General features: G+C 41.0%; 1 protein-coding gene across 1 annotated transcript; it reads left to right on the top strand.

Moving 5' to 3' along the window:
* The first annotated feature begins 18,978 nt into the window (after positions 1-18,978).
* On the top strand, positions 18,979-26,168 carry dhcr7 (7-dehydrocholesterol reductase). Its single transcript, XM_026175791.2, has 8 exons — positions 18,979-19,112; positions 20,136-20,244; positions 22,309-22,531; positions 22,615-22,705; positions 22,874-23,087; positions 23,187-23,391; positions 24,594-24,725; positions 24,856-26,168. The coding sequence occupies exons 2-8, from the start codon at positions 20,156-20,158 to the stop codon at positions 25,318-25,320; spliced, it is 1,419 nt and encodes a 472-aa protein (XP_026031576.1). The 5' UTR covers positions 18,979-19,112; positions 20,136-20,155; the 3' UTR covers positions 25,321-26,168.
* The last annotated feature ends 553 nt before the right edge of the window (positions 26,169-26,721 follow it).

Here is a 26,721-nt window from a genome sequence, read left to right as displayed (position 1 = left end):
ATTTTAATTAAAAGCATGTACATTTACATTTTGACATTAGTCCATTGTGGATGCACATCAAACAATAAAACAAAGCAAACCCAAACCAGCATATCAGATTTGTTTACTGTTGATTAATATATTTTTATATTGAAGGATCCATTTGTTACTGAAATCTGGAGTGAGAATTTCTGTGTGGTGATGTATTTTACTGATGCCCCTCCACGCATACGCAAAGCAAAATCTGCAATGTCCCTGGGTAGGGTCAGAGGTCAGGGGTCAGCTGACCTTAAAAGCAGATGATGCTGCATTTCTTTTGTGAGGAAGCACCAGAAATTGAGCAAAACTGGCACGCCCTGCTTAAAGCAGATGTAAGGAGTTTTCAGCACAAGAGTGTCTTGCAAGATGTGAACTCATGTTTGTGTCATCTGGTGTTTGTTCGCCTTTTCAAGAAAGTTATTTATTGTCAGATGGAATTTCTTTCAAAGACAGATAACAGAAACCTTCTGCTTTGTTTTCGTACAACATGAATGAAATGCAGCTGTGATTATTGCCACTGCAGCATTTTTCAATGACATATACAATGACAGAAAGCAGATTTTTGATACAAAATAAGACATCTTCACTAGCCCACAGGTGTTATTTCCTATAAGCAACTTCTACTGACCAACTGCAAGAAAATGTTCTCAACAGGTTTAAAGATTGGCATCTGGTGACTCCGTTTGAAGTGAATATGCAACCTAATGATTTATCCAACATTCATTCATTCCAAAAAAAAAGTTGTCGTGCTATGTAAAATGTGAATGAAACATATTGCAATGATTGGAAAATCTCATAAATGCTTATTTTATTCACATTCAAACATAGAAAACATTTGCAGCAACACGTCTCAAGAAAGTAAGCATGTTTACGACTGTGTAGCATCTCTTCTTTTAACAGGAGTCTATAAATGTCTGGGAACTGAGGATAGTAGTTGTCGGATTCTGGGGACAGGAATGTTGTCTCATTCGTGTCTGATACAGGTTTCATCTGCTCAGCAGTCGGGACACTTATATTTTTCTTTTCATGATGCTCTAAAGGTTTTTAGTTGGTGAAAGCTCTGGACTGCAGGCCAGTTTAGTACCCTGGCTCCTCTACTATGAATCCATACTGTTGTAATATATGCAATATAAACACAGAGATGTCTGTGCAGGGCATGGGAGTCTAAGAAGTTTGGAAAGAAAGCTTTAGTTCTGAAGTCCAGTTTCTTTCTTTCCAACCTCCTTTGACTGTACAGTTTAGCATTGCCTTACTGAAGATCCTGAAAAAGATGCTGTTTGGATGGGAGCATGTATTGCCCTGAAATCTGTATATACCTTTCAGCACTGATGGTGCTTTTCCAGATGTGTGAATTCCAGAATTTGCCTCATTTGACATTCAGTTTGCCTCAGTCCGTTTTATGTGTGCTTTGTTCCAGAGAATACGTGACCCTTCTGGATCACACTGTTCATGTTACTAACTTGTTGCTAATGTATCTAATTAGTTTCAAATATTCCATCCAGTTGTTTCTTTTAGCATTTACTTCTCCAACCTTTTGTTGCCCCTGTTCCATCTTTTATAAAATATGTCAAGTTCAAAATGAGGCAGTATTTTTTGATGAAATAATTAATTGTCTTAGTTTAAACATTTGATCTGTTTGCTGATGGTATTCTAGTTTTTTTCCCCCTTTCTATAATAATCCCAAAAGGTTGATTCTGTTCATCTGGATGTAGCTGAACAGAATCAAGCTTTTGGGATTTATTTAGCTAGATGATTGAGCGTGCATCAAGACTTCCTATATTAATATTGATAGAGGAAACTCACATTAGTCTACATATAATAACAGAATTAGCTACAAGACCTTTGGTACACCATGTGGTGGAGGTTCTCTGTGCCAAAACGTGATATATGCTGTTAGTTACTGCCTTTCAGAGCATCACAAGTGCTTTCTTAACTGATATTTCATCTTCTGAGTTTAGTTGGTTTTAGTCTCTGTGTTAGAAAATGATGTCAAAGTTAATTGGTAATCAGACACTGACTGAAGATGTCACAATGAGTTATTCTGTTCTCAAGTACAGATTTAGCGATTGTTGTTGAGGTTGAGGCTTTGTTCCTCAGCCACAGCACTGTCCCACTTTGTGGAGTTGGCAGTGATGTCCAGTCACTGCTCCTTGTCACTGTGCTTCCACCTCAAATCCTCTTTTTTTGTGCCGATGCCACAGTGTTTCATCCCAGTCTGCACGTCACTGTCTTTCTGTTTGGCCTCTGATTCAGCATCAGTGTCAGAAGACTCTAGGTATGGGCTGGGAATCAATGACATCCAACTTCCACTGTAAAAAGCCATGTCTTTCAACCCTTTTATTTAAAATCCTGCACAAATTTCTTCCAAATATTGCCATTGTCACTCATCTCTCTCAGTGTTTTGTCATTCTACTTTCCCAGGAAATTCACAAGGTTCTTTCCACATGGGGGAGATTTGTGATGGTTACGTCACATGGTTCGTTACTCTATCTGCAAACTGAATTTACACAGAGCATTTGTTTTGAGGAAAAACAATTCATAAACTTAACTAAACCCAAATAAATAAAACATGTCTTGCGGGTTAGCATATAAACAACTCTGTTTCCAAGAAACTTCCAGGTAATAGTTAGAGGCCTGTAAAGTTTTACTGTTGTAGTCCCCAGCATCTCATATAAAAGTCCAGCTAAGAATAAACAAGCTAAAAATACCACAATCCTACATCCAAACATAAACTTTAACTGCAGAATGTAAACTGCTCCCCAAAGGCAAAAATAGCCTCATAAAATACAGAAGGCCTTTGGGTAATGTGTGGCATTTGGACCTTTGTGATTCTGATTCATTTAATATTCTAACGTTTAGTTTGTGTTCCAGGTTTTGGTTGTTGTTGTTGTATTCCTGCTATGTTTAGTATTTTCTGGTCTTAGTTTTGTTGTCCAGTCTTCAGGTTTCGGTTACCATGCCTCTGTGTTGTATGTTTGCTTTCTGTTTTCTCCCGCAGTCTCAGTGTCAAGCCCATGTGTCTTAGTCATGGTCTCAGTGTTTGTTCTTCCTGTTTTATTTTGATAGTCTTGTGTTTGTGTGCTGTGTTCAGTTTTGCTTCTCCTGTCTCATCAGTGTCAGCTGTGTTCCCATCTGTGGGCTGTTCCCTCGTTATCCTCCTTGTGTGTATATTGTTTGCATTTCCCTCTGTTCACTGTCGTGTTCTCCCACATTGTAGGTAGTAGTTCTGTCTGTTTGTCTTCGAGTCAGTGAGTCAGTTTATTTTGTATTTGTGACTGTTTAGTTGGATCTTTTGCCTTTTGTTTTCATTGGCAAACAAAGAAATTCCACTAGGCACAAGGACATCAAATCCCCTCAAACCCAATCATTCAAACAAAAAAATCAAATAGTTTATATTTCATAAAAAGGAATTTTCATTTTTGTTTAGTTTTATTTGAAATCATGAAGATGTGCTGCCAGTTCTTTTTAGCTCTAAAATCAGTACACAGCTGCCTTTAGGCTGAATAATTTGCCCTAGGAGGCACATTTCTGTAGAAACACTATTGACTTTTACTGCACCCCTATTTCTGGGAGTGTGCACCGTATTATTTATTTGAAATGCTTAATTTTTAGTTTTGCATATCAAGTGTTTCTGAATCTCCATTTAGAGCATTGTGTCTCTTCTTGTAATCCTTATATATTGGAAAACAAATCGATGTCGTGATGTTTTCTTTCTGGACCCATCTGCAGATGTTGTACCCTTTATCTCATGACCTTCTTTCGCTTCTATTCCCTCCTCTATCACTTCCTCTCAGTGTGCTGAGTAAGACCATATGACTGTCAAGTGTCACACCAGGCAAAAGGAAAAAAAATGTAGGGAATGTAGAGGAGAGGGCAAGGAGAAGCATGGGAGATATATTAGGAGAGGGGATAATGGAGGGAGAGGAGCACAGAAAAGACCCCAATTTTTATCACCCTCCTCCTCCTCCTCCTCCTCCTCTGTATGGCAGAGCAGAATGTAGGTCTGCTCTTGCCTTCAGCCATCAGCAACAATCAGTTCTGCCCCAGTTACTGACGCATCTCACAGACTAAACACACACGCATACGTCACAATATGCAGTAATACACGCACACAGATGCACATAGACACATGAACAATATGCTCGCAGAAATACACACACACACACACACACACACACACACACACACACACACACACACACACACACACACACAACAGTCTCTGAAGAACACATATGTTGTCATACAGAGGCAGTATCTGCCACAAGCCTGTGCAGATGTATGCAAACAGTTAAGCATGATCACATTTTCACATTTTAACAACAAGAAGGGTTGAACACTGATTTTACTATTTACAAAATTAACATGGTGCCGACATTGTGCGATCATGCAGGCACACATGAGCTCAGCATCATAAAGATTTAATCAAGAGAGGGGAAATGTAAACAATGTAAATTCATGTTTTCAGTGGATTCACAGAATTTGACCGTACAGTCAATAAATTTAGGTTCAAATCCAAGTATTTTAATGTTGCAGTTGTTTATGTTGACATGAAGGAAGTTGGAAGTATTTTTGGCAATTTTGAAAATCAAGATGTTCTAAAGGAAAGGCTCACAGAATATGAACATGAGGTGCATGAACAGAAAAAGAAAAAAAAGTACTGGGCTCACTAATAATGAGACGTGATCCAAAATTCAAGATCACAAATATCACCAGGATAAAACACAGAAACAGAAATATTAAGTAAAGAGGTCACGTTCAGAGCTGGCAGTTATCTTCCACAGCTATCAGAGTGGCCACTTCCTTGATTTTAAACCATTGCAAACTCCAAATAGAGGGTTATAATTAAAATCCATGCACCTTGTGTTTTCTTCTGCCAAGACTTCTGCAGCAACACAATCAGGCGTCTTTCGCTCTCCATACCTTTTCCTGGCAAGTGACTGTTGTGTTTCAGTTCTTTGTTAAATCGGTTAACTGTATAGTCATTAAAAATGTAGTGACTTGTTCCTCAAGATTTTACTCAGTGGAGCTAACAGTTAGACACAAACATGATGACTCACAGTTTCAAATACAATCAGCACATTACTTCAGATGCACTGAAGGCAGGAGTGCACTTTTACTGGCTGTGGAGCTCAAAAGATTGATAATATTTTGCAAGAATTACTTTATTCTTCAAAATTCCATGTAGGCAACTACTTTTTATTGGTACAAACTTACTTTTATTTTCAGCTGGCTGCAGGTGATGAGGCGAGCTGAACATCCAACGTTTGGTTCCATGACTGCTCTCAGCATTTGGGGGCGTTTCCTTTTAACAAGATGGCCATTGTTTTTATCTGTACCTGCTGAGTGATGCGCCTGAGTGATGTTCATTTTAAGATACTTTGTTAATAAAATGTTAATCATAAATTATCATGCCTTTGTGAAACCACCTCATATTGTGTTGCATTGTCTCCGGTCACCTGTAGGGGGCGCTCGTTATGGAAAGGCTCGAAGTCATATTTTAGGCTAGGCACAAACAGCTTACATTATCATTTGCAAGACTTGTTGTTGCAAAGGTGACAGTTAGCTCCAGAGACCAAAACAGTTTTTTGTACCAGGCTGTAAACATGTTTATTTCTGCTACACTGATTCTATGGGGATTCATTCCCTTTAGAGTCAGCCTCAAGAGGCCATCACCTTTCCTTTTTTCTTCTTCTCACGTACTCCAGTTTGCTCAACACAGTAAATTGGCAGCATATTCAATGTCGTTGGTATCTTGCATATGACTGTGTTGGGCTGTCCGTCTCTGTCTTGGCTTTGTTATAGACTAATTAATTGCTATCTTAAAAAAACGTGTTTAAGAATTTGGATGAAGGACAGGCTGATTCTTCTTGGGTTGTATTTTTGACAAACCAGGGAATGCACTTAGCTCTGCTCCCACATTATCTCTTGGGCATGGACAGCATGGTCTCCTTAAACATTTGACTTTTCTGCTTGCATTACTGAGCCAGCTGAGGTTAAAAAACATGCTGCACTCACTGAATGTCCCTTCAGTAACCCAACACAAATTAAGCTCCCGGTGTGATTTGATAAATTTAAACAGCAAATCATCTGTGTTGATGTGACCTATTTTTTCACAAACATCAGAATCTGTCATCAGACGTCATCAGTGTTGGAATTTCTGTAAATAAATTATTGTGAAGTGACTCCTCACGAAGCCCATCTGGGCTGCTTTCTTCGGGCCCCATGGGATGCTCTTTGGGTTTGTTTCATTACATCTACATGTTTATTATACGGACATGTTACGTACATTAGCATGAAATACAAAAGTAACATTTATTTAACAAAATTACTTAAATCTCTGTTTTTCTCTACTTCATTGCAAAGTGGTATTTACAAGTAATTATATTGTTTTGTAAAACTGATTTGTCACAAATATATGTGAATTTCAGGTCGCATCATGATTTTGTTCCTGTTACAAATGAAGCCTAACCTTGAATTAAAGCTTGTATTAATGGTCTTAAACAAACTTTTAGTCTAAATAATAAAAAAATAAATAAAAAAATAAGTAAATAAATAAATAAATAAAAGTTCATTTGTCAGAGAAGTGAAAAATAAGAATGACAACAATACTACACTGAGAAACAGGCCACTATGCTTTTCCAGAGAAGACTTGTAATTATTAAAATTCATTAGACTTTTAGTACCGTAGTCAGCTGGACAGGAGAATGAAGGAAATCCTCACTGCAGCATCTTCTGAGTGCTGAAAATGCATGTATGTAAAAGGTCTGGGCTTCTCTGCTTACACTGCCATCTCTGAATCAAACCGTGACCTTGACCTGGTCAAAAATTGATCTGTAAGTATATGAAAGACAGATGTAGCTACCGTGATATAGTCCATTTGTCACCTCAAGCTGTCCATTTTCACCACAGCCATCTTGATTTTTTGTAACTGGTCTCCACTAGCAAGGATTAGATATATAACCAAGGAATTAAGGGACCCTGTACACTCATAGGTTAGCAACTTGTTAATCAGATGGTGAAGAATACCCTGCCATAGCCTTCTTTTTTATTCTAACTGGTTTTCTATTGAACATCATGAAACTACTTGAAACTACCAACAGAGGCTCTAAATATATCAGGATAGTGCTTTTACCTATGCAGGCTTTATCAATTTTCCTATACGATACGACAGATTTAAGCTAAAGTACACGAGACAATGTATTGTGGATACATTATATTATTTAAATTATTAGCAAAGAGCAATACTGAGACAATGGGACAGGCTGTCCCTGTGAACTTTCATATGATTAACTCATAAGAAAATGGATGAATGGATGGAGACACATAGCTTAAAGTCATTCTGAAATTAATTTGTATGTACATTTTTTGCAGATATACAGTAATAAGAATAAGCTGAGTATTGAATTTTTGTGCTAATGACAATGATAGTGAGACTAAGCAGGAGATTGGAGGGCGTGAGGATATTTATATCAGGACAGGGGTGGGGGTAAGGAGGAGGACAAACAGAAGAAAGAATCTGCTCTCATTAATTTTTCACTTTCATTTATTTGTAAATAATTTAAGAGCTATGTTGCACTGTGTCTATGATGCAGCATGGGCCTCACATGCAGAAGACACTGGCACACTCACAGCGAGCACACAGTTGTACACAGAGTATGCACGATCGAGAGTGGCACACGTATAAACAATATTCATAAATTCAGAACATTATACAGGCATATAGACCCACACATGCACTCTCCCAGGGGATCCGATTAGAGTAAAACATGTCAGGCAATGAGACAAACCCCCACCCCACCCCCAGGCCCAGCACCCATGCACCTTATGTGCCACGCCACCACTGCCAGTAGTTCTTTTTATAATAATCACGCAAACACGCAGAAACAGAGCACAGACCTTCCTCCATGCACTTTCATATTCATATTAACCTTTTCAGTTTGAATAATCCATGAATCATAAAGGGAACAGAGGCTTGAATGTCACAAAAGTAAAATCTAGACCCAGATAAGGACATTGTTAAAAAACATGTGCCACACATTTCATCTTAATGGTCTACCCAGCTGATGAGCCTGCATCACATCCAGGCAATCAGAAGGAGGAGATTAATGTGTGTGCATATGCATCTCTGGTCCATTTAACACATGGATTAAAACATTCCCAGTTATTAAAGTAATACAAAACAAATGATATACAATAATGGGCAATTTTAGGTTATGAGGGTTTGACACCTAACAGGTTTCGAAATACATTAATGTCAGTGAATGTCCTCACAAAGCCTTTATGTGCGAGCCTCTCATTACACACAGAGTGGAGCAGGCAGAAGTCAATGAAAAGTAAACAACAGCCATGAACAACAAATATAAAGAAAAATAAAAAAAGAAGCAGGAAAAAAAGATATAACAAGAACAACAGCTGTAATTTTAACTGACTGGGTTTCATTAATATGTGATCCTGGCCTACTAATATATCTTGTTCCTTATGAAACAATGTGAAATTTCCACAGGAATCCAAAAACAGAAAACCAAAAGTATTCAATGACTGAACTCCCTGAGAGCAGACTGACACATTTTTACATCAAATTTCACCTTTCACAAGGTAACAAAAGGTACCAACAGCACAAAACCTTTTCTTTCTCTCAGAGACAGCCATTGTGAAGTTTTGTTGACTGCTGCTTGGCCCAGATACATCACACTGTCTGGATACAGCATAGCAACAAGGCACCTGATCAAAGAGTATAGAAGAGAGGAGAGGAAAGACAGAAAGAGAATAAGGACTACAGAAACAGAAAACTGGTGAAAAACAAACATGTGGGAAATCGCAGAGGGAGATAAGGGAGGAATTACATGAAACGGAAGCAAGTATTAGAGACCACTAAACGAAACTGAAGAAAAGGAGAAAGATGGGGGTTATTTGAGACGTTAACACAAGAAACAGAGCTTTTCATCAGGGAGGCACTTGCAGAAGAGTCAAAATCAGGACTGAGTTCTTTTATCTTCTAGTCCTCCAAACACTGCAAAATAAACTTACAACCTTGTGTTTGAACGTGTAGAGTGACTTCATGCCCAGGCAGCCCCATCTATTTATTGTTATTAAATAGCTTCAGAAGATCTGTGTTTGGTGCTGATTGCATGGACAGGGTGATGCACTGCTGGAATCTCTAACATCCATCCATCTTCCTCCGCTTTATCAGGGGCCGGGTCGAGGGGGCAGCAGCCTAAGCAGAGGATCCCAGACCTCCCTCTCCCCATCCACCTCCTCTAGCTTATCCGGGGGAACACCAAAGCGTTCCCAGGCCAACCGAGAGATATAATCGCTCCAGTGTGTCCTGGGTCTGCCCCCCCCCCCCACCCGGTGGGACATGCCCGGAACACCTCACCCAAGAAGCGCCCAGGAGACATCCTTGTCAGATGTCCAAACCACCTCAGCTGGCTCCTTTCGATGTGGAGGAGCAGCGGCTCTACCCTGAGCCCCTCCCGGATGGCTGAACTTCTCACCCTATCGCTAAGGGAGAGGCCAGCCACCCTTCGGAAGAAGCTCATTTCCGCCGCTTGTATCGGCGATCTCGTTCTTTCGGTCACTACCCACAGCTTGTGGCCATAGGTGAGGGTAGGGACGTAGATCGACCTGTAAATTGAGAGCTTTGGACCGGTGCAGCGTCTGCATCACTGCGGCCGGAGCACCAATCCATCTATCAATCTCCAGCTCCCTTTCACCATAACTCGCAAACAAGACCCCAAGATACTTGAACTCCTCCACTTGGGGCAGGAACTCATCCCTGACCCGGAGTGGGGACTCTACCCGTTTCCGGCTGAGAACCATGGCCTCAGATTTGGAGGTGCTGATTCTCATTCCCGCTGCTTCACACTCGGCTGCGAACCGTTCCAGTGCGAGCTGGAGGCCATCACCCAATGAAGCCAAGAGAACCACATCATCTGCGAAAAGCAGAGACGAGATTCTGAGGCCAAGTGAAAGCCCTCCGCCACTTGGCTGCGCCTAGAAATCCTGTCCATAAAAATTATGAACAGAATCGGTGACAAAGGGCAGCCCTGGCAGAGCCCATAACCCACCGGGAATGAGTCCGACTTATTGCCGGCAATGCGAACCAAGCTCTTGCAACGGTTGTATAGGGATCGAATGGCCCATAGCAGGCAGGCACCCCATACTCCAGCAGCACCTCCCATAGGACACCACAAGGGACACGGTTGAATGCCTTCTCCAAGTCCACAAAACACATGTGGACTGATTGGGCAAACTCCCATGCGCCCTCAAGTATCCTTGAGAGGATAAAGAGCTGGTCCAGTGTTCTGCGACCAGGGCGAAAACAGCAGTGTTCCTCGTGTATCCGAGGTTCGACTAGCGGACGAACTCTCCTTTCCAGTTGTTGGAACACACCCTCCGGTCCCCCTTCTTAAAGATGGGGACCACCACCCCAGTCTGCCAGTCCAGGGGTACTGCTCCGGATCGCCACGCAACATTGTAGGGACAGCCCTACAACGTTCAGAGCCTTCAGGAACTCGGGGCGGACCTCATCCACACCAGGGGCTCTGCCACCAAGGAGTTGTTTAACTGCCTCAGTGACCTCGCCCCCAGAAATTGGCAGGTCATCCCCCTCATCCCCAGACTCTGCTTCCTCCTCGGAAGACATGTCAGTGAGATTAAGGAGGTTCTCGAAGTATTCCTTACACCGCCCGACAATTTTCTCAGTCGAAGTCAGCAGCACTCCGCCAGCACTATACACAGGTGGAGCACCGCTTTCCCCTCCTGAGACGCCTGACGGTTTGCCAGAATGTCTTCGAGGCAGTCCAAAAGTCTTTTTCCATGGCCTCTCCAAACTCCTCCCACACCTGAGTTTTTGCTTCAGCCACTGCCCGAGCCGCATTCCGCTTGGCCTGTCGGTACCTGTCAGCTTCCTCCAAAGTCCCACAGGCTAACCAAGCCCGATAGGACTCCTTCTTCAGCCTGGTGTCTCCTTTCACCTCTGGTGTCCACCATTTGGTTCGGGGATTACCACCACGACAGGCACCAACCACCTTGCGGCCGCCGCTCAATGCAGCAGCTTCGGCAATGGAGATGCTGAATATGGTCCATTCAGACTCAATGTCCCCAGTCTCCCTCGGAATGCTGTTGAAGCTCTGCCAGAGGTGTGCATTGAAGATCTCGCGGACTGGGGCCTCTGCTAGGCGTTCCCAGCACACCCTCACTACACGTTTAGGTGCACCAGGTCTGTCCAGCGTCCTCCCCCGCCACCTGATCCAACTCACCACCAGGTGGTGATCAGTTGACAGCTCAGCCCCTCTCTTTACCCCAGTGTCCAGAACATATGGTCACAGGTCTGGTGATACGATTACAAAATCAATCATCGACCTGCGGCCTAGAGCTTCCTGGTGCCACGTGCACTTAGGGACACTCTTATGTTCGAACAAGGTGTTCGAACAAACTGTGATTTGCACAGAAGTCCAATAACAAAACACAGCTCGGGTTCAGATCAGAAAATGCCCCTCATCAGCTGTTCAGATTGCAAAAGTAGATAGACAAATAACCAGGACTCTCCTGTTCTGCAGCTTTTAATAATTACTGTTACTATCATTGTGTTTGCTTATATTAGTTTTCACATTCTGAAATCAGATCTAGGATTTACATTGTGTTAAGTCCTGTTCAAAAATGATCCAAACAGTTAACAGTGGGCAGTTAAATGATGCGATCATGTAGCATCTTTATACAACAATATCTAAAAGTAAATCATTGTTTTTTCCCATTATTTCCCTGAGGAACACTTATGATTCTAGTTGCAAAAACATCAGATCTAGGGGCTTACATGAGACATACCGGTTATTCAAAAAAAACAAACAAACCTATTTTGATATTCAGAAGATGGGGCCTGCTTTTTGGAAGGTTAGTAGACCTCAGATGTTTAATATAGGTTACAGCTGCTGTAGCTGGCTGACTGGGAAAAAGAACAGCAACAACTCATACCTCTAATACCACTTGGCCATATAGGGGGAGGTAGACCACTGAATTTTATGTTAGCAATAAAGACTCATATGGGAAAGTTAGACGCTCTTTGAGATATCCCAAAGATTTAGTCCTGTTAAGAGTCCCCTCCACAGCACTGACAATAAGGTGCATGTATGAATACACTCGGTGGCAGTTCTGAATGCATTCTGAACTCAGACTGATGTGTCTCTGTGTTTAGTTGGAGTTTATATAGCACTGGTATATGTTTTCTGTAATATTTATGTATGTAACAGCTGAGTTCTGCCATCTAGTGGCTGGGTTATGTACATGCATACATGAATGTTGAATCCTGAATCCAAACTGGAAGCTGGTTCCATAGAAGAGGGGCCTGAAAACTGAAGGCTCTGCCTCCCATCCTACTTTTAAATACTCTAGGAACAACAAGTAAGCCTGCAGTGTGAGAGCGAAGTACTCTAATAGGGTGATATGGTACTACAAGGTCATTAAGATAAGATGGGGCCTGATTATTTAAGACCTTGTATGTGAGGAGCAGGATTTTGAATTCAATTCTGGATTTAACAGGAAGCCAGTGAAGGGAAGCCAAAACAGGAGAAATATGCTCTCTCTTTCTAGTCCCTGTCAGTACTCTTGCTGCAACATTTTGGATTAACTAAAGGCTTTTAATTGAGTTTTTAGGACTTCCTGATAATAATGAATTACAGTAGTCCAGCCTAGACGTAATAAATGCATGAACTAGTTTTTCAGCGTCACTCTGAAACAGGATATTTCTAATTTTAGAGATGTTGCACAAATGGAAGAAAGCAGTCTTACATATTTGTTTAATATATGCTTCATCTCTTTGCTCACGCTTAATCTCTTTGCTCTTGAATGCTTTGCTTCTTATATTGATTTTTATTGATTTTTACGCTGATTTTTTCCCTTTTTTCCATGTGAGCTTACCTGCGATAACTTCTGGACACTTGTAGATCATTAGGACTAGAGTGTTCTTAACAGAAACAGCAACATTTTATGGTTACCTTATCCTCAGCGCTCCGTGTGTCTGTGGCCTAGACACAGCTGAAGCCTGATTACAGCGTCTGGGCACCGAGCAGCCTCAATAGCCTGGAAAGGTGCTAACCGCTAGGCTAACTAGCAACAAGATGCCTTCCCTCTCCACAGATGACTACCACAGCCTCCTGCAGAAGATTGCAGTACTGGAGACAAAAATTCATCGCTTAGAAGTAAACGTGGAGGTAAATGGACTGTGTGGAAATGAAACAACCTTGCCTTTGATTCAAAACAATGGCGATGAGCAAGCTAGTACACAGCTAAGGAGCACAGATAACATGACCAAGAAAGTAGACTCTGTGCATTATTATAAATCCTCAAGTGATAATCCCCCCTTAGACTGTCTTGGTGCAAAACCAAGACATAAATCATGTCTCCTGGAAGGGGGAGGACGTATCACAGGCAGGGCACAGCGAGCTGAAATCTCTGAAACCGACTGGCCTTCACTTCCTACGAGACAGAGAAGCTCTTCTACCCCTGTATACGGGAGGAAACAGGACTGGACAACCGTGAATAGGAAGGTTAACAACAAACCTCCAAAACAACTGAATGTGAAACTGCAGAACAGATTTGCTCCACTATCAAAGGACCCTGGATCTATATCGGACAACCATCCATCTAAAAGCAGCGAAATAAGGTCTGAAAATCTGTTGAAAAGTGAAAGGCCACAGGAAAAGCTAAAGGCTAGGCCTGAAACTCTGATTGTGGGTGACTCTGCCGTAAAGGATGTACAAAGGATGTGCGGTAAGAACACTAAAGTCCTCTGCTTTTCTAAGGATATGGTCAACAACCTGAAGGAGAGAATTCTTCAAATTGCAGATGAATATCCAACTGTGACAAACATTGTTCTGCATACAGGGTCAAACGATGTGTCCAAACAACAGTCGGAGGTTCTGAAACGGGACTTTACTGGATTATTAAATACTGTAAACTCTCTGAATGCAGCTGTATTCATCAGTGGACCTGTACCGCCGGTCAGAGGAGGAGACGAGAGATTCAGCAGGTTGTTTACACTGAATAAATGGCTTATATCAGCATGTGCTGACCACTCAGTGCACTTTATCGACAACTTTAATATTTTTTGGGAACGCAGGCATCTGTTCAAAGCAAATGGATTTAATTTTAACAAGTCAGGGGTGAAACTGTTCACCTCCAACTTGTTTTATTCCATACGTCATCCATCCGTGCTTGGTGCCAAGGCTGAGATAAACAAGGAGTTATCTCATAAAGAGGAACAAACAGTACTCCAAGAACAGACAAAGCCCAGCAGAAACCTTGAGGAGGAGCTCCATTTGCCCCCACCCGGGAAGAGCCTCAGAAAGGAGAGACATCCATGGCATCTGAGGAAGAGCCTCAGAAAGGAGAGACATCTAAGGCAAGAAGAGGGGTCCCTATTTGCCTCCAACTCTCTCAACAACACCAACGACCAGGACAAGGGACCACGACCTTCCCCAGTCCCCCAAACCCCTGACAGGCCATCACCCTCCTCCCCCTCCCTTTCTCCCTCCTCCCCACACCTGAAATTCACTGAGGAGATGATGGAGCGGGTCAATGCTGGGCTCAGATCTACCCCCCGTCCCAATCCCTTTTTGTCCCCCATAAACCCCCCACCAGAGCGGCCAAAGGTTCGCCATCGAGCCCCACCCTCAACAGAGCAATCGAAGTCACATTGCCCAGCCTCGCCCCCCTTAGTTCCTCTTCATGCCCTGTCTCCGCAGTCTGATGCGTGATGTGTGAAGGGTCCGGGCTGTGAGGATTATGGCAGTGATGACTTTTCCCAGGAGAAGCTGGGACCCTGTTTACTAGAAGGTTTTAAAATTTCTGTACTTTTAGGTGACAGGAGACATGTGGCCTGGTCAAAACACAGAGAGCTACACTCTAAAAGATCTTTAAACATAGTAAACATACCTTGTGTGCCACAGACTGCTCCCAAACACGAGGGGACAAGTAATACCTCTAAAACACTTAAGTTGGCTTTATTAAACATTAGATCTCTAGCTGGGAAAACATTTTTAATTAATGATTTAATCACTGAGCACAGCCTTGATTTTATGTTTTTAACTGAAACTTGGTTGGACCAAAGTAACAGTGGAGCTGTTCTCATCGAGACGACCCCTCCTAACTACAGTTTTATCAGTGAGGTCAGGGCGAGCAGGAGAGGAGGAGGGGTTGCTGTCTTATTTAATGAATCATTTCAATGTAAGCAGCTATCTCCTGGAAGTTTTCAGTCTTTTGAATATGTGGCTTTACAGCTGAAGGCCCCATCCAAAGTTGTGTTTCTTAATGTTTACAGGCCTCCCAAATACTGCACAGACTTTTTTAATGACCTCAGTGAACTGCTGTCTGTGATCTGTGTTGATTTTGACTGTGTAATTATTGCTGGGGATTTTAACATTCATGTGGACAACCCTCAGGACAAAGGGACTAAAGACCTGAGTAACACTCTGGGCAACTTTGGGCTGACTCAGCATGTAACAGAGGCCACACATAATAGAGGACACACTCTTGACCTACTGATCTCCAAAGGCCTGAGCATTTCAAAGGTTACTGTGTCTGATCATTACTGTGTTTTCTTTGAAAGTAAAATCTCAGCCCACACAAATATATCAACAACAGTGATCACAAAACGGTGCATAACTGAAGACAGTAGTGCAATTTTTAACCAGGTCTTCCCATTAACACCTGACCTGCCCAGAGGGTCAGTCAATGAGCTCGTCAATAGCTTCAATGCTAACATGTTAAATGTAATGGACACTATTGCTCCCATTAAGGTGAAGGTTATCTCTGGAAGGAAAAAGTCTCCATGGAGAAACTCCACACTGGTGAAAAATGAAAAAAGAGAGTGTAGGAAAGCTGAGCGCAGATGGAGAAAAACAAACCTCCAGGTTCATTATGACATTTATAAAGAGAAACTTCACAATTATAATTTACAACTGAGGAATGCAAGGAGGTCCTACTTCTCTGACATCATCACTAAAAACAGCCATAATGCTCGGGTCTTATTTTCTACAGTTGACAGGCTAACAAACCCTCCTGTGCCAGTGGCAGCTGAACTTCATTCGACCATGGCCTGCAATGACTTTGCCAAATTCTTCACTGAAAAAATCCAAAAAATTAGACAAGCAATTGGTACATCAACAGCAGATCCAGGATATGTACTGTGTCCACCAAAAAACTGTTTAAACACCATGAAACAGTTTCAACCTATTAACAGCAAAGACCTGGAGGACATCTTAGGTCAACTGAACTCCTCCTCCTGCTGTTTAGATGTCCTGCCAACAAGTTTTTTCAAAAAGGTCTCAAAGACTTTAGAGTCAGACCTGTTACAGATCGTCAACTTTTCTTTATTATCAGGTGTGTTTCCAGAATCACTAAAAACTGCTGTAATCAAACCTATACTGAAAAAGGACAATCTTGACAAGACACAAATGAACAACTACAGGCCGATCTCAAATCTCCCGTTTTTAAGTAAGATCATTGAAAAAGCAGTTTCTCAACAGCTCAGTTACTTCTTAAAACAGAATAACTGCTACGATGCCTTCCAGTCAGGTTTTAGACAGAACCACAGCACTGAAACCGCTCTGACCAAAGTGTTTAATGACATATGTCTGAATACAGACAGTGGAAAAATGTCAGTCCTAGTTTTACTGGATCTCAGTGCAGCATTTGATACAGTTGACCACAACATATTACTCAAACGACTGGAGAACTGGACAGGTCTTTCAGGAACTGTACTAAACTGGTTCAAAACATACGTAGAAAACAGGAAATACTTTGTATCAATAGGTAACTTCACATCTGAGCAGACAAGTATCACATGTGGAGTTCCCCAAGGTTCCATCTTGGGACCCCTTCTGTTTAACATCTACATGCTCCCACTGGCACAGATTATAAACAACAACAAAATAAACTATCACAGCTATGCAGATGACACACAAATATATATCACAATGTCACCAGGAGACCGAGGCCCTGTACAGGCTCTTGGTAAATGCATTGAGGAAATCAATGACTGGTTGTGCCACAATTTTCTCCAGCTAAACAAAAACAAAACTGAGGTAATAGTCTTTGGCGCCAAAGAAAAACGATTACAGGTCACCAGAGAACTTCAATCTATACATCTAAAAACCACAAACCAGGCGAGAAATTTGGGTGTAGTGATGGATGCAGACCTAAACTTAGAAAAACACATTAAGACAATAACAAAGTCAGCTTACTATCACCTCAAGAATATATCAAGGATAAAAGATCTGATGTCTCAACAGGACCTGGAAAAACTAGTCCATGCATTCATCTTTAGTAGGCTTGATTACTGTAACAGCATCTTTACAGGTCTACCTAAAAAATCAGTCAGACAACTACAGCTCATTCAGAACTCTGCTGCTCGAGTCCTCACTAAGACCAAAAAAGTGGACCACATCAGTCCAGCTCTGAGGTCCTTACACTGGCTGCCTGTCCGTCAGAGGATAGACTTTAAAGTTCTGATGCTGGCCTATAAAGCTCTGAATGGTTTAGGAACAAAATACATCAATGACCTCCTGACCCAGTATGAACCATCCAGATCCCTCAGGTCATCTGGATCCGGTCTTTTATCAGTTCCCAGAGTCAGAACCAGACACGGAGAAGCTGCATTCAGCTTTTATGCTCCTTATATCTGGAACAAACTCCCAGAAAGCCTCAGATCAGCTGAAACACTCAGTTTATTTAAATCCAGGTTGAAGACTCACCTGTTCTCAGCTGCATTTGAATAAAGCACCAAATCCACACTTTAAGCTTAAATTTCAAAACTTACATTTAACTACTGATTTTATCTACTGTTCTGATTTTATCTGTTTTGATTTTATATACTGTTGTTTGTTTGTTTGTTTGTTTGTTTGTTAATTAGTTAGTTAGTTTATTTGCTTGTTTTATTCAATTTTAAATCATGCTTTTTATTTGTTCCTGTTTCTAATGTCTCTGTAAAGCACTTTGAATCACCTTGTTGTTGAATTGTGCTATACAAATAAACTTGCCTTGCCTTGCCTTGCCTAATATGTGCATTGAAGGATATATCCTGGTCAAAACGGATTTCCCAGAAAAAGATTTCTGGATGTTTTTATGACAGAATTCTGCCTGTTTTAATGCTGCCTCAGGTGTCTGAAGATCACTGACATCCAATACTGATTTATCTAATTCTCTGAATTTTTTTTCTTTTTGTTTATTTTTGAAAATTGATGAACCTGTACCTGTACTACTAAGAAACTCTTTAAAAAAGGAAAAAAATAAACTCCTCTGAGATGCTATTTTTATACTGGTTATGTTAATGATCTGTTGTCTTATTTAGTGGCAAAATGTTCCTCCAGTTGTTTTTCAGTAGGTCTCCCAGCTTTGTTGACACATGCTGCTACCATCAGATTCAAAATGACCAAGTATTTTTTTTTTAATGAAATTATAAAATTCCTGCACTTAAACATTTGGTATCTTCTCTTGTCATTGTACTTCATTTTTACTTCCAATTTGCACAGCCTCTCAACCTTTTTTGGGAATTGAAATGACCATATTTATTTTCTTCTTTAATTTTTTAATTAGTTTTAAAAAAAACGCTTTTCAAACATTTTTAAAAGTTATTATTAGTTATTTACTTGAAAAGAGACCCAAATCTGTCGTGTATCGATGTCAACACAATAATTGAATAATTGTCTGTCATTTTCTTACATATATCTTGAGTATTATTGTAATTAACATTTAAAAAAAAAAAAAACATTTACTTTTTAATCCTCAAATGTCAAAGGGCAGAGAATGTGTGTGTCGGAAGTTTGTTGTCTGGTCTTTCTGAACCATTCAACCACAAGTGACGCTATCAGGCGCTTGTGGCTCCAGTCAGCATCACCCAATCACTAATCAGAATCTCTTCCCGTGCCCGCCTTCTCTTGATTGGCATTGGCTGACTCTGACAACTTAATGGCGCTATAGGCGGAGTCTGTAACTGAACGGTGAGCTCTCTCCAGCTGTTATTCTATAACCAACACCTGGGCAAGAGGAAAGGAGTGGAGAGAAGGTTGTCCCTCATTTGTTACGGTTATCTACAGGTGAGTGGGTCACGGTGCATTTGTGTAGCGTGTGTTTAACGGTATTCCGTGAATAAATTGTGAGTGTGCTTTTTAAAATCCACTGTACATGGAACAAAGGACGCAGTTATTTCTGTATGGACACGGTAGATTAAGTTTGCATTATGGGAAGTGGATCTTGCAAGACAGACAGACGTATGTACTGAACAATCATACTATCAACACATAATCCGGAAATTAAAGGTTTTGTTTACGTTATACAACGATGGGTTTCCCCCTCCCCCGTCAGATTTAGCTTTCTACAGGAAGCTGCTAAAAACAGCGTGTTTTTACTTGTTTGGACTATATACATGAAAGCCTTAAGTGTTTTAAACTGAAGTTTTCCAGTTTTATTGTTATTGTAGCTTTAGTGCTGCAGAACGGTGTGCATTTGTGTTACTCATGTTTGTGGGGCGGTTCACAGGGTCACATTCTGGGGATCCGCCCCCTGTTTGTGCAGGTAATGCAAATTCCTGGAAAGTAAGTTTTAGTACTTACCTTTTTTAGCTTAGGATGGGTTACAGTTAAGTTTACTGTAAAGCAACAGTGCATGAATGCATGACACGGAGGAGACGTGACTGTGTCTGTGTGTGAAAGAGAGAAGCGAAAATGAAACCGATGCAAAGAAGAATAAAAGATTTCATGCCATCAGGTTTCCTGTTAAACGAGTTGGGTCTGTCTGTTATCGCACATCTCCAAGGATTTGCACTTTATTCCTCCAATTAGCACATTATCTGTTTAGAAACGTGCAGCCTGTGGAGTAAGCTGCATGATTAGATTTGCAGTGAGACTGTGACTCTGGAGGGTTTGTTCAGCAAGTACACACAAAAGAGTCAATATGTGAACTGGAAGGTAACATCTGTTTGGTTAATAACAGGCTGTTACTTACTGCTGGTACATTCAGTGAAAGTTACTGAGTATCTGACCGACTTACCGCAGTGGTGCACAAAGTGCAGCACATTTGTAGATAACAGATTGTAAACTAATAGCACAATTCTTCACCAGAGTTGAGTGGAGCAGTGACCATGGAGACCACCAGGAGACGACCGCAGCACAGTGCCAATGGGAAAAGATCTGAACAGAAGGAGCAGCTAGCACAGTGGGGGAGAGCGTGGTGAGTCGAATTCACTGAAAAAACACCCTAAATTTTCCTTGGCAGTTTTGACAAACTTCTCAGAAAGTCCTAAAAAAGTTGTTGAGAGTCTTTCCTGCAAACAATCTACTCGGACATTAAAAACATATAATCTTTGTTTATCATATAGTCAGAAATAATGTTAAAATGCATAGACGTGTTTGGCTTAAATATACACAGAGCAGTCTTGACACAGAGTTTAATTACTCCATGAAATGCATTTTTTAAGCCAGGAGAACACAGACCTTAAAAATGAACTGTCTTAAGCTCTAAAATTAAAAAACAAAAACGCTTCAATTAAACGGTGCTACTATTTCCTCACTCTCTACACATGCAATTGCATTTATTTATTTATCTGAAACAAGCTGCAGTCGAACCCTTATCTCACTATTATGATCATAATGTAAGCATGTCTACATTCATGTACAGGATGATGAAAGAGTCTTTAAATACCACTTGGTATTTTGGTTGGTTTTTAACTGACATCAGTAAGTGATTTCAAGTTTAGTCTTGAGTTTTAAGACCAAAGTGCTGTTGCATTTAACTTTTGATAACAAAGTAAAGTTTGAGGACCGCCAGAAAATTTCTACTGAGATTAAGACTATAAAAAAAAAAACCCAAAAAACTGAAATCTTCCACAAACTATAAATGGAAACACTGACACACCGCTTTTTCAGCAACATCCTGGAACAATTTGTTAAACAAGTCCATGAAATTCAGAACACAATCTTCAGACTTATCTGGGTCATTGGGATATGGCATCATAAACGGTTTGATCAACACATCATATATTCATGGCACACAAATGAGCCTTGGTACAAAGCTGGGAGAAGACACACAGATATGTAAACAGAGAGTAATGCACCAGGGGGAAGTGGTTAGATTAAAAATTAATCAGAATGTATGTCTGAGGCTAATGAGACTGTCGTTACTTTGACAAGTGTTTGATCATAAACACATTATTGTCACAAACTGGAGCTGATGATGACTTTAGATGAAATATTAAGCTGTTAATTACTATGTATAACCCAAAATAAATGTCAGTCTATCCTATGATTTTTTTGATTTATTTCCCTGAAAACACAAGGAGAGCAGCACTCATTATAGTTCACGTTCACCTGCTGCAAATATGTCGTCAGGTATGCTGGTACGGAACATTTTGTTGTTTCCCAGTTTAACAAGCAGGCTGGTCTGCGAGTCTCTGCAGTCATCTCTGTGGTACATCAGTGCAGAATCGATCCATCAATTTATTTAGAGACAATAACTGCAGCTTTAGGATTTGTCACCTGGAGACCATAAATATCTACAATAAGACCAGTCAAATGATATTTACCTGCTGGTGATGAAGGATGAGCTGCTAAGGAGCAAAAGTGATCACCTGGGCAAGCGAAGGTCAGTGTAAAGCAATGATGCTTGACTAAGAAATGAAAGTTTAATGATAATCCACAAAAAAAACTGCATAATTCCCTTTTTTGTTGAATCATGTGATGTTTGGTAGAAGTTGTACTCTTCACATGTGTAATGCAAGAGAATAAAAAACAGCTGCATTCCATTTTGGTGCTCTTTTGTTCTAGTTTCCTGTTATTGTGCAAACCAGCTTCATGGAACCAAGTCATGAAGCACGTCCCCCGCGAGCCTGCAAAGGATAACCGGAAGAGAATGGATAGATGGATTTATTTTGTTGTAATTCTTCCTCGTAATCTTTTGCCTTTTCCATCAGTCAGGTTTTATTCTGATTGGTACTAAAATGGAGTTTTATCTTAGCAATTATTTTGTTTAACCAATACATGTTTAATTTTAGGAATTATTCATAATACATAGTTTATAGGTTAAAAAACCCCAAAACAAAATAAACTTCAGTTTCCTATGCAGTACCGTAAAGTACCTCTAGGGGGTCCTATCACCCTTATTTAAGAGAGGCTCAAAGTATTTAGGTTTAGAGTACTGCACTCACATTTCACATTTAGAGAAATATGAAACAGGTGAATAATGTTTCAGCTTGAAGTCTTCACACTGTATCTGTGTGCATGTATGATCTGTTCACAGGGAGGTGGACTGGTTTTCCCTCATCAGTGTAATCGGCCTCCTTTGCTTTGCCCCTTTCATTGTCTTCTACTTTGTGATGGCCTGTGATCAGTATGAGTGCTCCATCACCCAGCCTGTGTTGGATCTGTACCAAGAAGAGGCCACCCTGCTCTCCATTTGGGCCCGGGCACCCTCCTTCTCGTGGTCAGCTGCTAAGATCTATGCCATCTGGGTGAGCTTCCAGGTAAGCAGGGGAGTTTGAGGGCAGTGTAACTCAAAGAAACTGTCTGTTGTCTTTTAGTTCAAATGCTCTGTGTTTTCCTTTAGGTGTTCCTGTACATGTGTTTTCCTGATATTACCCACAAGTTCATCCCTGGCTATGTTGGTGGTGTGCAGGAAGGAGCACGAACCCCAGCTGGTGATTAACAGATTAACACACACATACACCCACTCATCAGTCCACAGCACTTGTTTAATTATGAGGACCTGTTTTATACCCATGCCTGTGAAAAGATTAATAGATTTTGGCTTTTATTATCAAAGCAGTATGTAGAAATAGTTGTCTTTTTTTTTCTTTGTTCACAAGGCCTGATTAACAAGTATGAGATCAATGGACTGCAGTGCTGGCTCATCACTCATGCACTGTGGTTTGCCAACGCACATTATTTCCACTGGTTTTCTCCCACGATCATATTCGACAACTGGATCCCCCTGCTGTGGTGCACTAACATACTGGGCTGTGCTGTGTCCACGTTTGCTTTCATAAAAGCGCATCTTTTCCCCACCAACGCTGAGGACTGGTGAGTACTGATGCACACGTGTCACTGAGGTAGGAGGAGCAGAAATTTAAAGCAACTTTTTGAACATGTTTTCTTCCATCTCTGTTTCTGACTATACAGCAAGTTCACAGGGAACATCTTCTATAACTACATGATGGGTATTGAGTTCAACCCCCGCATAGGCAAGTGGTTTGACTTCAAGTTATTCTTCAACGGCCGGCCCGGCATCGTAGCCTGGACTCTAATCAATCTGTCCTACATGGCCAAGCAACAAGAACTCTACGGTTACATCACCAACTCCATGATCCTGGTGAATGTACTGCAGGTAAGACGAGGTTTAAATTAAATGAATCTTCTTTCGCAATTTCAGGTGAAAGTTGAATGATTTAAGAGGATATTTTTATACTTGCACTGCTAGAGTGGCTTTGCAAGGTTTACGGTTCAAAATCATTCTTATTTAGTCTTGTTGCAGCCCTGAAATGAGTGTTTTTTAGCTCCAGATTTGCTGCCTCTATTCAAAGAAGCTTTAACTAGTTGTATGTCTGAGAAGGCCATATTGTAGGTATTTGCACTCACTGACATCATAATGAACCAAGGGGAAAAAAATGTTTTCATCGAGCTTTGGATAAAACCTCCTCAAGATGCTCATGAATTCCTGTAAGCAGGAAAAGCCCTGATGTGTCCTACTTTCACAGTGCTCCTTGGTCAGCAGTCTTCTGTTGGCAGCTCTAAAGCCCAGTCATATTATAACAGGTGAACTATGGCTGCGGACTGATTAACCTGAGCAAGCCTCTGATGAGTAGATTAGATAGTGTCACCTGTTTCAGTGGTAGAATGCAACTCAGCAGATCTTTGGTACAGACTGTGTTCAATGACAGAAGGTCAGGTTTAACTTACCTTCGATTGCTGACATAGAAATAAACTAGATCTGTAAATATTAATTCTTTCTTTTACATTTCTATTTTTTCAGAATTTAATTAAATGTTTCTACTATCTCAAACTTTTTGTCAATATCCGGGTTTATATCCTAGTACAACAAGTTTATCTAACCCACCGTATGCTGTGAAACTTAAAATACAACAGAGCATTGCATCCTTCATGTTCACGTCAAGGTTGTGTGTAGATGTGCATGATATATTTCCAACATGTTTCATTAAAGCGGACCCATAATGCTGAAAGACATTTTTATTCTTGAGCTCTCTTTACTTTACCTCTCAGTTCATCCTCAGCCTGATTTTGATTTAGTTCCTCTCTCTTAAAGGTCACTCTCCCTTATAAACAGAGTTTGAACAAGAGGTGGGCGGTGCTTCTGTGCTCACACTTAGTGCTGTGTGTCTGAGATGACCGTATTAGGAATAGTACGAAGCCTGCCTGAAACTGAGCATATATGACTTTGAAGCCGAAGCTTTTGGCTCACTGAGGCTATTTTAGTTTTGGGCGACTTTAAAGAAAACCTTTGTTGGATGAAAATCGAAGCAACTGAAGTCTAAAGCTGCAATTTGAGTAAAAAGCCTCTGCTTCTGATAGGCTATTTATGTACTGGACTTCTTCTGGAATGAGGCGTGGTACCTGAAGACCATCGATATCTGTCATGACCACTTTGGATGGTATCTGGGCTGGGGAGACTGTGTTTGGCTGCCATACCTCTACACACTGCAGGTAACAAATATATAGATGGTAACACTCAAAAACACACAAGATCAAACTTCATCAGTGTTACTTTTCTCATACTCTTACCTTGATAATCAGATGGCTTCCATTAAGAATGAATGCGTTTGTTTCTCTTCAGGGTCTGTACCTGGTGTACCACCCAGTCCAGCTCTCCGATGCCCACGCCCTCGCCGTCTTGCTGCTCGGCCTCGTTGGGTATTACATCTTTCGCTCCACCAACCACCAGAAGGATCTGTTCCGCCGCACAGAGGGCTCCTGCTCCATCTGGGGCCGCAAACCAACATGGATTGAGTGCACATATCGCTCCGCCGATGGCGGCATGCACCGCAGCAAGCTCCTGACCTCAGGCTTCTGGGGCGTGGCCCGGCACTTCAACTACACCGGTGACCTGATGGGCTCTCTGGCCTATTGTGCCTCGTGTGGTTTCGGCCACATACTTCCATATTTCTACATTGTTTACATGACTATCTTGCTGGTCCACCGCTGTGTTCGCGATGAACACCGCTGCAGCAGCAAGTATGGCAAAGACTGGAAACGGTACACCGATGCCGTGCCTTCCCGGCTCATTCCTGGAGTGTTTTAGAGCGTGGAAGGGTTGGGGGAATAATGGGAGGAAGGAAGGGTGAGCGGGGAAAAGATAAATAAATACAGAAATTTTGAAATGCTATTAGGTTAGCATGATAAACATGAATTTTTACACATCGGGAATACATCATTGAACACTCTGCACATGTGCTGTATTTTTATACATGGTGCCTGTATTACATGTGTGTATGCAGGCAGAGTAGATGTATTGCTGTAACTTTCGCCTCACTAAAGACAGTTTGATGCAAATCTATTTTCTTTAAGCTCTGACGATTTCAAACACCTTTTTTTACCAGAAGGACCAAACACAGCCTGACCAGCTCACACCAAAATCAGGAGCATATACAGCTAGTTCTGTAATTCCTTTTTTTCTCCAACTACACAATGCTGTGGTTTGTGTATGGGTGATTGATATGACAGTCATTTATCAAAAGTAAGTTTTGATTACAATTTATCTCCTGGGAATTTCTTTCATAAGTTTTTAAGATGACGTATAGCTCTGAATGACTTAATAGCTGGCTCTATTCACAGGTTCACTGAAAACAAGCCTTTTTTATATGAAGGTTGTTTTATGGTGTCACATTGTTCATTAGCATTTGCAAGATTCTCATTTCTAACCAGCAGGAGAATTTTGTTACACGAGCCAGGTTGTGTAATGGTTTATCTTGTTGGTGAATGTTTTTGGGGGGTTTATTTTTTTTCAGCATGCTCACATATACTGGCCTTGACTCATTTTAAGACTCATTAAGGATCATGGAAATGACACAACTGAACAACAATAAAATGCACTTTCTGTTTTTTTTAAGTCTATAAAGAATTAAACTTAAAGAATTAAAATGTTAAAAATATCAGTCTATTAATGTCCATCCTCTTCCAATTAACACATAAAGACAGAAAACCGTTTGCGCTCACATTTCCACCTATGAGCAACTTAGAATCATATATCTGACCTAACCGCACTAATTGCATTTCTGTAGACTGTGGGAGGAAGCTGAGTATCCACGCATCACGAAGAGAACATAGAAACTCCACCTAGAAACACCCCAGCCAGATGGTGGAGTCTAACTCAGGCAACAGTGCCACTGCGCCACCGTGCGGCCCATCAATCAATGAATAAATTTTATTCACTTGGTTTATAAATTAATTATTCAGAAACTTGCATCATAATCAAATATCAAGACAATTCTACATATATCAGTTGTGAAGGAACTAAAAAGTGGACAATCAAAGTTGATCCCATTTGTTGTACGTTGCGGTGTCTAACACTAGAGGGCAGCAGGTGACAGCTAATCTCTGTGGCTGGTCAGCTGAGGAGAAATTAATACAGGGTTGCACTAGATTTATAAACTTGAATTTCTTTTTATTAACTCAAGCTTCTTGGACCTGACTTTGGACCAAA

Source organism: Astatotilapia calliptera, chromosome 1 (assembly GCF_964374335.1).
Source record: "Astatotilapia calliptera chromosome 1, fAstCal68.1, whole genome shotgun sequence".
In the NCBI taxonomy this organism is placed as follows: domain Eukaryota; kingdom Metazoa; phylum Chordata; class Actinopteri; order Cichliformes; family Cichlidae; genus Astatotilapia; species Astatotilapia calliptera.
Note: the sequence above shows the minus strand (reverse complement) of the source record. Positions and strands in the feature narration are given on the sequence as shown.